Source organism: Pipra filicauda, unplaced genomic scaffold, assembly GCF_003945595.2.
Source record: "Pipra filicauda isolate LSUMZ 115617 unplaced genomic scaffold, ASM394559v2 scaffold69_size3009148_pilon, whole genome shotgun sequence".
Taxonomy (NCBI): domain Eukaryota; kingdom Metazoa; phylum Chordata; class Aves; order Passeriformes; family Pipridae; genus Pipra; species Pipra filicauda.
In genome coordinates this window covers 1403558-1416546 of record NW_024104864.1, presented here as the reverse complement: position 1 = coordinate 1416546, position 12989 = coordinate 1403558, and the positions used below count along the sequence as shown (strand labels likewise).

General features: G+C 39.5%; 1 protein-coding gene across 1 annotated transcript; it reads left to right on the top strand.

The window, feature by feature from the left end:
* Positions 1-1990: 1990 nt before the first annotated feature.
* Positions 1991-11963, top strand: METTL16 (methyltransferase like 16). The gene is made up of 9 exons (XM_027730326.2): positions 1991-2168; positions 2316-2515; positions 4727-4867; positions 5896-6011; positions 6794-6936; positions 8542-8611; positions 10008-10097; positions 10995-11168; positions 11262-11963. The coding sequence occupies exons 1-9, from the start codon at positions 2041-2043 to the stop codon at positions 11877-11879; spliced, it is 1680 nt and encodes a 559-aa protein (XP_027586127.1). The 5' UTR covers positions 1991-2040; the 3' UTR covers positions 11880-11963.
* Positions 11964-12989: the final 1026 nt, after the last annotated feature.

Below are 12989 nucleotides of genomic sequence, written 5' to 3'. Positions count from 1 at the left end.
GGTGTGAGAGCCATTTGGTACCATGTCCAGGCTCTCACCGTCATTTTCTCACTGCTATTACCCTGGGTGAACCAAAAGTAGCAAAATCAATCAGCCTGCATCAGATGCAGGTTGTCCACACATTTGTGACATCAGTTTTTTTTAGTCTCTCATCCCTTGACCAGAGAGAAACTTTCTATTGTAAATACACTAAATTCTCTGAATTAAAATTAATATTTTTATCTCCGTTCTGGTTTTGTTCATATCAGCTTCTTTTCTGGGACTGTGGATGGGGGCAGAAGGTGGTGAATAACTTCCAAAAGTGGCAAGCATGGGTGGCTTGGTGGTCTCATTTATTTTTTAGGAAAACCACCCAACTTTTATGTGCTTTTGTATGTAAACCTTAGCTGACCTCAAATGACAACAAGCTAGTTGAGGGCAGGAAGTGGGACTGAAATTAAATCCAGTTGCAGGTCTTCTCAGATATTCAAGAGTTAAAGGGGATGCTAGCACATTTAAAGTGAATTTTTAAACAATATGCAATGAGTAAATTTGATTTGTATTTGGCTTTTTAAACAGGAAAATATCTTTAAATAAAAGAATAATAATAGGTTAAACTTTAATGTTAATCTTACATGTTTTTTTCTGAGGAACCAAAGCATCATGTTAAGGCTATTCCACTTGAAGGTTTCCTACTTGAAACCTGGAAATTCCTGACAGTCGATGGCAAAGCTGGAAACTGAAGTCACTTTTAATTCCCAGTTTGAGGCTTTGTTTTGCTATGCCTACACACTATTTTAATTGAGGATGATTTTTTGTTTGTTTGTTTTTTTAAATCAGAGACAGTACAAAGCTCACTGTAATACACTTGTTTTCATAACTTCAACAAGCACAGCAGCATTGTAACTATTAGAAGTACATGCTGTAGATTGAAACTGTGCTTAAACTGGGGAAATTCTCAGAAATCTTCTAAGTCTTGGGTTTTTTTTTTCCCCCCACACTTCAAACCATGTAATCCATCATTTAAAATCCACGTGTTTCAAAGGTCATGGCACAACATAAGCCACAAGCAACTGCTTGGTTGCCAGTGGCCTCATGCAGGAGTTTTACAGAAATCCATGGCTACAAAGTGTTTCCGAGAACACTGAAATTCTCCTCAAGGTAATGACGGTGACTTGGGTGGGTAATATATATATGACTGTGGGAGTGGAGGTTCCTCACGCTGCTGCCTGTGAGCCTCAGAGCAGCCGCCAGAAAAACACAACTGTTTCTGTAATTTTATTTATTTGCCTTTCTACTAATTGAGCAGCTAACACTGAAGCGATGATGCCCGAATAGAGAACATTTACATTACAATTGTACTGTGTACAGTTCTGGTGTCCCCAGCATAAGAAGGACATGGAACTGTTGGAGCAAGTCCAGAGGAGGGCCACGAAGTTGATGAGAGGGCTGGAGCACCTCCCCTATGAAGACAAGCTGAGAAAGTAGGGACTATTCAGTGTAGAGAAGAGAAGGTTGCATGGAGACCTCATAACAACCTTCCGGTATCTGAAGGAGGCTACAGGGACTGTTTGTCAGGAACTGTAGTGACAGGACAAGGAGTAATGGGTACAAACTGAAAGAGGGGAAATTTAGGCTGGATATTAGGATGACATTATTTATTGTGAGCTTGGTGAGGCACTGGAACAGGTTGCTCAGGGAGATTGTGGATGCCCCATCCCTGGCAGTGCTCAAGGCCAGGTTGGATGGGGCTCTGAGCAACCTGGTATAGTGGAGAGTGTCCCTGCCCATGGCAGGGGGGGTTGGCACTAGATGATCTCTAAGGTCCTTTCCAAATCCGCAACATTCCATGATTCTATGGAAACACATTGGTAGACTCTCCGTCCCAACAGACGGGAGTCCCCCCCTGCCCGGCAGGCGATGGTCTGATCGGGGCGGAGCCAGGCTGCCCCCCCCGCCGCCTGCCGCGCCTTGGTACGGCCCGCGGGGCCGCGGTGCGCGCCGGGAGCGGGGCCGGGCGGCACAGCGCAGCGCTCCCGGCCCGCTACAGCCCGGCCCGCCATGGCCCTCAACAAGTCTATGCACGCCCGCAACCGCTACAAGGACAAGCCGCCTGACTTCGCATACCTGGCCGGCAAGTACCCCGAGTTCCAGCAGCACGTGCAGACCACCCTCGCCGGCAGGGTGAGGTACGGCCGGGGCGGGATGGGATGGGACTGGATTGGATAGGCTGGGCTGGGCTGGGCTGGGCTGGGCTGGGCTGGGCTGGGCTGGGCAGGCGCCCGTGTGTGTGTCCGCCCCCGGGCGCCCTTAAAAACGCTGCCTGTGCCTTTCAGCCTGAATTTCAAGGACCCCGAGGCAGTGAGGGCTCTGACGTGCACCCTGCTGAAGGAGGATTTCGGGCTTACCATCGATATCCCCGTGGAAAGGCTCATTCCCACCGTCCCCTTGAGGCTCAACTACATCCACTGGGTTGAGGATCTCATCGGCCACCAGGATGCTGAGAAGCAAGTGCTGAGGCGAGGCATCGACATAGGTACTTGGCAAAACAAAATGTTTATTTCATTGTTTCCCGTCAGCGGCACTAGCGGGTATAATTTGTTGCACACCCACAGGGAAGCGTGAAGTTTGAGATACAAAAAAAAGTTTGAGTTTGGCTTTTTGGATCCTTGAATTCTCTTGAGCGTTCTGTGGTACACAAAAATTAGGCTGCTTCTATTACAGGCAAAAATGTCATTCTACAAGAATTAAAAAAAAGAAAATATCATATTTCTTCTCAATGTTCTAACCAGTGAATTGTGTTTAATTCGTAATCTATTGATTTTGCTTTTGAATGTCTGCACAAGAGAGTTTGTGAGTTGCATAGCAATATTTTCTAGTGTTCCATTTAATAACATTTTTTCTACTTTTATGGGTATTTTGACAGGTGAATGATCTGTCCTTTTTAAACTCTGATTTTTATTTTAATTTATTTCAATTTGTCTATTTTCATAAACTAAATTGTAGAAAAGGCTTAATTAGAAAACAGGGCAAATGCTAGTGAAGCTGTATTTTGGTTGTAGATGGTCAAAGCTTTCCTGTTTATTGTAGAAGAATGTTCTTTAAAGTGGTCTAAGCATCAGCAGATGGATGCTATTTTCCAGTGTAGTTTCTTCAGTTTCAGTCTGGATTATTGGGTAATAGGAGGACAATATTTAGATTAGGCAGCAGTTTAATGTAAACAGTTACTCAGTAGAAATGTGAATTTATAAGATGTACACGGATACACATAATTTGCTTTTCATTAGAAACAAACAAACAAAAAAGGCAAGCTCTGTAGGAACTTCCGCATACAAATAATAAAATTGGCATTTGGATTCCAAATTTTTGGTTATTCTATGTGACTTATTTAAAAGGCAGCAGTAGAAGTACATTTGAATTTAGTTCACATCTTTTATTTTGTCAGTAGAATCTCCCTTTACAGTTTCGAAGGCTTGTGTTCGAAGATTGTTTTGTGCTGAAGAAAACTCATAATGAAACTGAGAGAAGCTGGAATTTAATTTCCAACCCATGTTTTAATGCTTGACATTAAAATTAAAACACTGACTTCCTCAAAGCTTGGATTCAGGAATCTGGGTAACTGTGCCAGATTTTACATTTCTATTTTCTTGGCATTTGCTAGCACGACTTTTTGTAATGGAATTTTTCTATCTCCTGAAATTTGCTGACTTGTATTTTTAGCTGGAGTTATGCTGGATACCAGGTTTGTATCAATCACATGCTGTGTGCACAGATGCTTTCCTTTTATAACTTAAATTTCTTAGCCAGCTTCTATGCATTTGATATTAGTTTTCAGTTTTGAAAATATTTCTATGAACTTCATCATGGTAGGTGGCTGGGTAGAAGAGACAGATCCTCTAAGTCCTCCACATACTGCAAAATCTTCAGTTTGAGTTTGCATGAGCTTTGATGTTCCAGCTCTGGGAAGGCAGTAAGTCATCCAAGAGAGATGTTACAGCAGTGCTGGAAATTACCCCATGCTTTTGCCTACTGACAGACATTGTCATGGATGTTTCAATAAGTCAGTATAACAGATTCTTGATATATGTCTAAACTCAAGTTTTGTGGTGGTGGTGGGATACCTTTCCCTTGTATCCATTCCCTTTAATCCTGAATTTAATAGTTACTGGTAATTTGACCACCTAGATGTGCTGTAACTGTTTTGTGCTAGCATCTCTCTGTTACCAAGTTTTTGTCCGTTTGTCTGTCTTTTTAGTTATCTTAATTGGTACTTGTGGTTTTTTGATAGTTTTGGGCATCCGAGAAAGTCTGATGGAACAGAATTTTTTCTGTGGTTGCTCTATGAATCAAAGTAAATTATTTGTGATAGATAATAGAAAAATGCAGAAGAGATATATGTGGTAGTAAAACTAAAATTTGCTTTAGTAAAACCATAATGTATTTGGCTTTCTGTATATAAATTAATCACTGTTGTACAGAAGGAAAATAGCTTAAAACAAAGTTAATAATTTACTAGAAATTTATTCCAGATTATTAAATTCTTTATGTTACTAAAAGTGCATATTTGACAATGTTATTTTTCAAATTATGAAAATAAAGCTCACTAAAGATCTGAGTAGTAGATGATCAGTAATCAGCGTTTTGTGAAGTTAGTTCTTTTTGTTGTAAAAAGTACATAGTTGACAGCCACACTAGGTATAACACCAGAGACTTACTTTGCCTTTCTCATGGATTTTCACTCCTGCAGGGACAGGGGCATCTTGCATATACCCATTACTCGGAGCAACCTTAAATGGCTGGTATTTTCTTGCAACAGAAGTGGATGACATGTGCTTCAATTATGCCAAGAAGAATGTGGAACAGAATAACTTGTCTGATCTTATAAAAGGTATGATGTAATAAGGTGTTTATCAGTATACAAATGTTGTGACGTATTTTTGCCGTGTTCAGTGGCGTATCAGAGTCTGTGTTCCTTCCAAATACACGCTCAACTGTTTTTACTGAAGCAGAATATTCACTGAGGCCCTTGTGTGCTTAAACCAAAAAACCAGCTCATCTAGCATGGGATGTGTGGATACAGAACTATTCTTCCTCACTAAAACTGAAAGTTAAACTTCATCCTGGGGTGTTTTTATCTCTGAATTTCTTGTCTGTTACTGAAGTATTTCTTAGTGTTTGTGCTGTTTCTGCTGCTAAGTGACCTAGAGTGCTCCCCTTGGATAATTGCCTGACACTGCCACATAGGCATATCTTGTACAGATAGAGTTCTTTTTCCTCATTTCTGAATGAGGTCCTAACAATGCCTGTGGTAGCAATAGCAGTATGCCAGAATTGCTCTGGAATGATCTTGGAAAATTTTCTGTAGGAACTCAGTGTACTAAAAAGCATTTTATCAGCTCTGAAATAAAAACTTTGCTTCTGTTGGATTTTGGAAGCATCCTTATGAACAGTATATCTTAGTCTATTGTCCACGTCAGTCTTGAAATCCAGAACTTGATTTGGAGAACACTGAGAGATTTCTGTTAACTGCTGCCATCACAGGACTTTTAGTGGTGTGGTTGGGTTTCACTATACTGGAAAAAAGGCTGACAAAAGGAGCATGCCTCATGAGAAGCTGTGGTGCCTGTAGTTGGAAGCCCTTAAAGCTCATTTGTGGTTGTATTGGAGAACTCAGTATAACTCATGCAGTCCGTACTGTTTTAAACAGACTTGTGGTTCTGCTGCTGTGTATAAATATACAAGCTGTTTGTATGCAGATCCTCAACCTGAAGTCTTTATTTGCATGCTAATATTTGTTACATGTCTTTTATAGAAAGTATTGTTTAGAAAGTACAGCTTTTATACAATGTGTAATGTGTGTGGCATGCTAGATAGAATATGAAGTTCCTTACTGACCAAATTCACATTTTCTAATAGTGGTTAAGGTACCACAGAAGACACTCCTAATGGATGCACTGAAGGAAGAATCTGAGATCATTTATGATTTCTGCATGTGCAACCCCCCCTTTTTTGCCAACCAGCTGGAAGCAAAGGTAAACTCACAAACTGAATGTTGCCTGTACTTCAGTATTCTGTTAGTGGGAAGGTAGCAACAATTTTTAACCTCTTTACTTGGGGCAGCTGAATTGGAAAATCCCAGATCACTATGAAATAGCGTTTAAGTCTTCTCCCTCCTCACCCCGTGGCCCCAAGGGAATTTTGAAAACTTAACTGTTACCTTTCCGAAAGTGGAGGATGAGCTGTAGAATTGCACAAGTTCTTACTGTCTTAGAGAATTAGTTTGGAAACTAGACAGCTAGTAAATCTGTAATCAAGTGCCTGCTGCATAACAGTGGTGCAGAGGAATTAGTTTCTGGCATTATGCTTATCTGTATTTTTTGTTTCCTTAGTGATGTAGACAGTATCATACAGCTCAGAGCAGGTCTTGCAATACCCACTGAATGCAGTCAGAAGTGTAACTCTATAATATAGGCCAGTAGAATAAAGATTTAAGATGTAATAAAACACTGTAGTTTGTAATTGTGTAGATGCATGTAGTCAGCATGTCTTACACGTATTGGAACCACATATTTCATATTAGCAGGATCCTGATGTGTGGCAAGTAGCTTACTTAGGTTTGAGATTGTAGCAATTTCACTGTTATGCTTATTTGGAATATATCTTTGTCTATTATCTGTGGTGCTGCTGGGGGGAGGATAACTAGAGGTGGTGATGCTTGGTACCAACTAAAGACTAAAGACAGAAAGCAGTGAACAAAACAAGACGAACATTTCATTAAATATTCATGTCAAATGTTCCTTTTTATTTTATCCAGGGAGTAAATTCTCGAAATCCACGGCGTCCCCCTCCCAGTTCTGTAAATACTGGAGGTATCACAGAAATCATGGCTGAGGGAGGAGAACTAGAATTTGTCAAAAGAATTATTCATGATAGTCTTCAACTTAAAAAGCGGTTACGGTAAGTGCTTTTGGTTCCAGTTAAAAAACCCCCAAACCAAACACCTTTTACCTTCATGTTTGGCAAAAATCATGTGAAAATGATATTTTAAGTAAGGTATGTAGCTGTAGTCCAGTGGTATCTGTTTGGTTTGTTTAATGATACATGCACATCAGTAATCGTTCCTGAGCATCAAACAATTAGAACTAATTGCTGGAGGTATTTAAAAGCAGACAAAAAAACCCCATATGAGTGACACTTGTTGGGCAGAGCCCTTCCCAAATCTTCGTTCGCGAAGCCTAGCCATGATGTACTTGCAGCTAAAATAGCAGACACTTGCTAAAGACAGTCAAGGCTCATTCTGGGATGGAGGAGAGTTTATGACATTGCCTAATTATCTGTTCATTACCTAAAAGTTTCTATCTTTTCCTGGCTGAGTTTTGGTAACTAGCAGCTTTGCCTACTAAATGGCACTGTTGTACTGTCTTGGGTGAATATAGTGATGCTTTCTTTAGGAGAACATAAGCAGATAGCACATCAGTTCAGTTTTCTGACTATCAGGTTTTCACTCCCCCTGTGTTGTAGGTTAATATCTATAGCTGTTCTGGAAAATTCCTTTTTTTAATTATTTTTTAAATATCCTTCTAAAATACAACTGCCAGAATTTTACGTGTGTAAAATAGGTACATCAGTGCCCTAAGAAAGGAAATACAGCTTGCCTTTTCTATGTTCAAGAAATGTTTTACTTTTGTCTTGTTTAGACCCTTCTAGGCAGAGCATTGCATAGAACCTCATCTAATTGTCACCCTGATAATCCTTTTTTTTTAATGTACAGAATATTTAATTTGTATATGTGAACAATTTAAAGTGCTTGCCCTCAGTTTAGGTGCATACTTTTGAAAAAACTGTCCCTTGATAGTGGGAATTCTGATTTTTGTCCTTCAATACATTACATATATGTATTTATGAGTAAGCTTTTTGGATCCAGTAATCAAAAAATATGGAAGAGGGGGTTGTAGAGCTTGAATGATAATTTAGATGAAGAACAGAGCTGTAATATTTGGAGATACTGAAGATGTGGAGCTGTGTGGAAGGGTAAGCTTCACCAGAAGTGGGAAAATGAATTTCTTTCGCTTTTTCCCCCTGGTTTTTTCCTCATGAAATATGGGTTAGTTTATGGAAAGCTGGATAAGGAAGTTAATGGTGAGCAGGAGGAGTAGAGGTACAAGTGCTTGTCAATAGTTGATTATTCCTTTTTATTCTGATTCACTCTCCAAAGAAAGTGGAGAAATTGGGACAAATTCTTGTAAGGTGTAACATCTTCCACATAACTAGGGTCACTTATTGAAACAAAATTCTTGGTTGTTTAGGTATTGTTTCAGTAATAGTCTTAATGTATTTCCTAAAAGGTCAAAAAGATTTCCCTGTCCAATCTGTCTTTGGGCCTTCTGGTCTTAAGTTTGTTGTGCCACACTCCGTTTAAGTGTGATTTTTGTTGTTGTTGTTGTTTTGGTTTTAAATCTCCTATTGTTCTGGCAGCTTTCTGCTCCAAGTAGTTCTTACTGGTAGTTGCCATTTTCAGTTGATCTCTATTTGTAAAACACTTGGTTAATCTGTTCTCTGCAGATGGTACAGTTGCATGCTGGGAAAGAAATGCAGTTTAGCACCACTGAAAGAAGAACTTCGAATCCAGGGGGTGAGTTTGTACAGAGTCCATAGATACCCTGTATATGTTCTATACGATATATACAACGTTTCAGTGCACTTGGGTAATTATTGTAGAATTATTTTACTGAGTTTTTATTACAAGAAGGAACTGCAATGCCTTGTTAGGGAAACAGTTAAGATTTAGTTATTGTAGATTCAAAGCTGACAGATAGGTAGCAAATACTGTCTCCAGGTTTTTGTCTTCATTGTGTGCTGAAGCATGTCTTCATCCATTCTAGAACCTGCAGGGTTCCTGCTTCAAAATAGCCTCATAGGGTTGTTGTAAAAAAAAATAAATCTAACTTTCTTTCCTCTTAGCTTACATGAAATCTAGCAATTTTGTTGATAGAAGAAATTGGAAAATGATTTAAGTGACAGCATTGTTTTGTTTGTGTACAGTTCTGGCACCAAGTAAAATTGAACCTTGTGCTGCTATTCTCATTTTGATGGCTTTCTGGAGGAAGCATAGCATAGCATTTCCATACACAGAAAGTGATCATGAGATCTGTCCTTATATATGGGGGTAGGAAAGAGAATACATGATAAAATCAGTTCCCAGAAAGATGAATTACAGGCCATAGGGAATCTGTAAATTCCATGCTAAAAGCAGACGCTGAGCTAGGCACAAAATTTCAAGCATCTGATTTTCATCTCTGTCCTTGAACTGTTGCACCTCAGCCTTAGTAAAGTTAGAGAAATCATTGCAAACCTTGTTTCCTTTTGTATTTTTCTTTTTGTTCAGGTTTGTAATCTTTTTTGCATCAGAGCCGAGAATACGTTTGTTTTAACGAAGCACATATTGTGTTGTGGTTCACATTAGGATGCAGCAGAAATATTGCAGAAAGTCTGCTCATTGTTCAGACTGTCCTAACATTTGCTGTATTTATTGGAAATTTTGATAGAAAGACAGGAAAAGTTCTAGTATAGAGACAGTTTTTTCCTCTCTCTTTTTTCAAAAGTAGCAGATTTTTTTTCCCTTTTTTTCTCCTTCTATGCAGGCCTTGGGCTTATGCTTTGGAGCTGCTTATCAGAGTGAAGTGGGATGGTTGATTTTTATCCTTGCTAGTATTTAACACATTCTCCATACCATACATAAATGCCTTACAGCATCCATGCATGGAAAGACTAGACAACAGTAACATCTGAGTTTTAGATTTAAAGGCAGTGTAAATGCAGATTTGATTTTTTTGGAGCAGATAAAGAGTAGTGGGCAGTGGTATCAGGCTTGGCACTAACCAACTTCAGGTGGCCCAAATGTCTCTGAGCTGTATCAGAAAGAATTTCCATTTCTGTCACGGGAAAATATGCTTTGTTTAAAAATGTGTGCAGCAGAGCAATGTTGTTTGTGAATCTGAAATGAAGTTTTGTGTTACTTCTTTGCACAGGTTCCTAAAGTTACTCATACTGAATTCTGTCAAGGACGCACCATGAGATGGGCACTGGCATGGAGTTTCTATGATGATGTACAAGTACCTGTAAGTAGCTTAACCTGATTTGCTTGGTGATTGTGCCTCTTGCTTAGGAAGGGGCTAATGAGCTATAACTACTGTGATACAAACTGGTCTTCTTTGGATTGGAACATTGGATGTGCTGGGCTGTATGGACAGTGGAATTTCTTAGCTGGCTGGTGGTCTGTTAGCAGTTGTTACAAGTGATTCATGAGTGACCCAGGTTCAGGGTGGGAAAAGGAAGCCAGTGTAGGAACTTCCTATGGGTTTCAGTGAAAGTAAGGATAATTTGTAATATGAGAGCAGTTTAGTAGTAATAAAAATGTGCTAAGTTTGGGGCTGGATTTGAATTTAAGCTTCCTTTTGAGAACTCAGTTTTAATTTAACATGTAGATTCTGTTACCAAATAGTTACGATCATGTCTAACTCAGACTTGACTACATGAATGTATGTGGAGCTCGTTCACCTTAAATGTGAGCCAGTTGCTTTTTTGGATCTGGATGTTCATATACTTGAAGATAGGTATAGACAATAACCAACCTTATAGAGGACACAAGTAGAGCTTCAGTGACCTTGGATCAAAGTGTGGATATTAGCAGTTGACCTCTATTCCCAAGTGCAGCTGCATTTTCTCAGCTCACAGAGAGCTAACAGTCTGAAGGAACCAATGAAGCTTTTTGCCCAACATCTGAGGATAAACTCCCTCTGTCCATCAGGCTAGTGTAAAGTGCATGATACTGTTAGCTGGTTTTAGTCTAAAACTCTTGAGGGTGAAGTAAAACAGGCTGTGTGAATGACTGTTTAGTGGCTTACATTATGGCTCTTAATCGTCATGTCTTATAGAATCATAGTCTTCTGAGTACAAAAGTCACCCCACTAATACTGCATAGACTTGTAATTTGTTTTCTTTCTTTCTACTTCTAGTCACCTCCTTCTAAAAGAAGAAAATTAGAAAAACCACGAAAACCAATTACATTTATGGTCTTGGCTTCTACAGTCAAAGAGTTATCCGTCAAAGCGGCAGCTATGGGCTGGGATGCTGTAGAAGCTATTGCTGTGGTTAGAGCCTGGGTAGAGAAGATTCTCACTGATCTGAAGGTACAGTGTGAAATACTAGATGTTAAAACAACATTCTAATTGAAAGCATAACTGTGAGAGGATTGAATGAAATTCTGCTGTTTTCTGCAATAGGTTCAGCATAAACGTGTTCCCTGTGGAAAAGATGAAGTTAGCCTGTTTGTGACTGCCATTGAAAACTCCTGGATTCATTTAAGGAGAAAGAAACGAGAGAGAATAAGGCAGTTACGAGAGCTTCCTCGAGCTTCTGAAGATATTCTGCAAGCAATGGAAGAGGAAAAGAACAGCCAGAAGAGTGTGAGCAACAATTTGGACTGTGAAAACCCCAAAACTGAAGACTCTGAAATGGGGTTTATGGCACCTAATGAGGATGTCCAGTTGACCACAGGTGATGAGCTACCAGAGGAATCTGCTGCCAAAGAAGAACACAGTGATCCTGTGAAGGAAGAGGAGATGGAAGCAAAGCAGGGAGAAACATCTCTTGGCAAAGGTTCTGGTGATGCAAAGGAGGAAACCTGCCCTTCAGAGGAAGCTAGCAATCTGACAGTTGAAAAAGAACAAAGCCCCAAAGAAAGTAGTAGATGTTTTCTCTTTAAGTGTTTAATGAATGTGAAGAAAGAAGGAAATGATGTGTTAGTAGAAATGCACTGGGTTGAAGGACAGAACAGAGACTTGATGAACCAGTTGTGCACTTACTTACGGAACCAAATTCTTCGACTGGTTGCTAGTTAGCCTATTTTCCTGCTTTGGTAAAGTAGGTCTGTCCTCAAATTTTGTAAACTATTTTTAATTAATTAAAAATTTCTGTTAGCAAAACCTGTCTTTTCCCCCTTAAAAAAAAGAGTAGAATTAAGATAGATGTGCCCTTTAATGTTTAAATAGCTTTTTCAAAGCTGCAAGGAGGACATGAAGTGTACTTCAGTGGACCTGAAGTCATGAGGAAGTAATAGATTTTGTGCTGCAGTTGTAAAACTACATGTTCAAGTGAAACATGTCTATGCTGTGAGCATTTTGAGTATCAACAGTGCTTATTCTGGTCTTTTTTCTGGCGCAATAGGTTTATATATTGTTTCTAAGTAGAATACTGAGATATTTTCTTCAATATTTTTTTAAATACTAATACAGGAAATGGTTAGTCTGCTGTGGGAATTGTTTTCTGCAGTGAGGAGTCTTCAGCAAAGGGTTTCAGTATGCCTCTTCTGTTTAATATATTTAACTTTTGGTCTTTGGAGTTGCAGAATGGATACATTCTCCAAGTGTCAATTCATTAAAATAATTGAAGTGCATGTTGTACTTGTCTGATGCTTGGGCTTTGAAACACAGAAGGGTCTACTGTTAGCATCTGGTTTTGTAAACATTAACAACAAAAGAAGCTTTTTGAGCTGCTTGATTTTAAAGAGGATTTAAATATGTTGACTCTACCATTAGACCATTCCTTACACTTACTCAGATATAATTGCCTGAAATGACAGCACTGTTCTTAAAGGATTTTGCTTCCATTTAACCTTGAGAGGTTGCTTTAATGACAAGACTGAGAATACATGCTCATCTTTGAGGGCCAGAAGTTTTTTCTGCAAGACAAAGATGGGTACAGAAGCTTTAGGTTTTTGCGAAGGAAGATAACTGGAATGAAGGCTGTTGCTTCCACACCTGACTCTCCAGTCCTTTTTAGTATTGGCTGTTTTCCCAGTGTTTCTGGGCCAATGACCTGTTCCTGTGAGAAGAGGGACATGGGTCTTTGATGCCTCAGAGAGGGTGTGTGTATGTGTTTGAGATGATGAGCACTGGTGCCGCTTCCCATAAAGGCAGATTTCCAAGCTGTGATCCATTTCTCTGTAGAGA

What these genes read in the sequence shown, in the direction of transcription:
- METTL16 (XM_027730326.2), top strand. Translation starts at nt 2,041, where the DNA reads ATGGCCCTCAACAAGTCTATGCACGCCCGCAACCGCTACAAGGACAAG. An exon ending in GAGGCGAGGCATCGACATAG is followed by an intron (nt 2,516 to 4,726) that starts GTACTTGGCAAA and finishes TCACTCCTGCAG; the next exon opens with GGACAGGGGCATCTTGCATA. An exon ending in ATGATGATGTACAAGTACCT is followed by an intron (nt 10,098 to 10,994) that starts GTAAGTAGCTTA and finishes TTCTACTTCTAG; the next exon opens with TCACCTCCTTCTAAAAGAAG.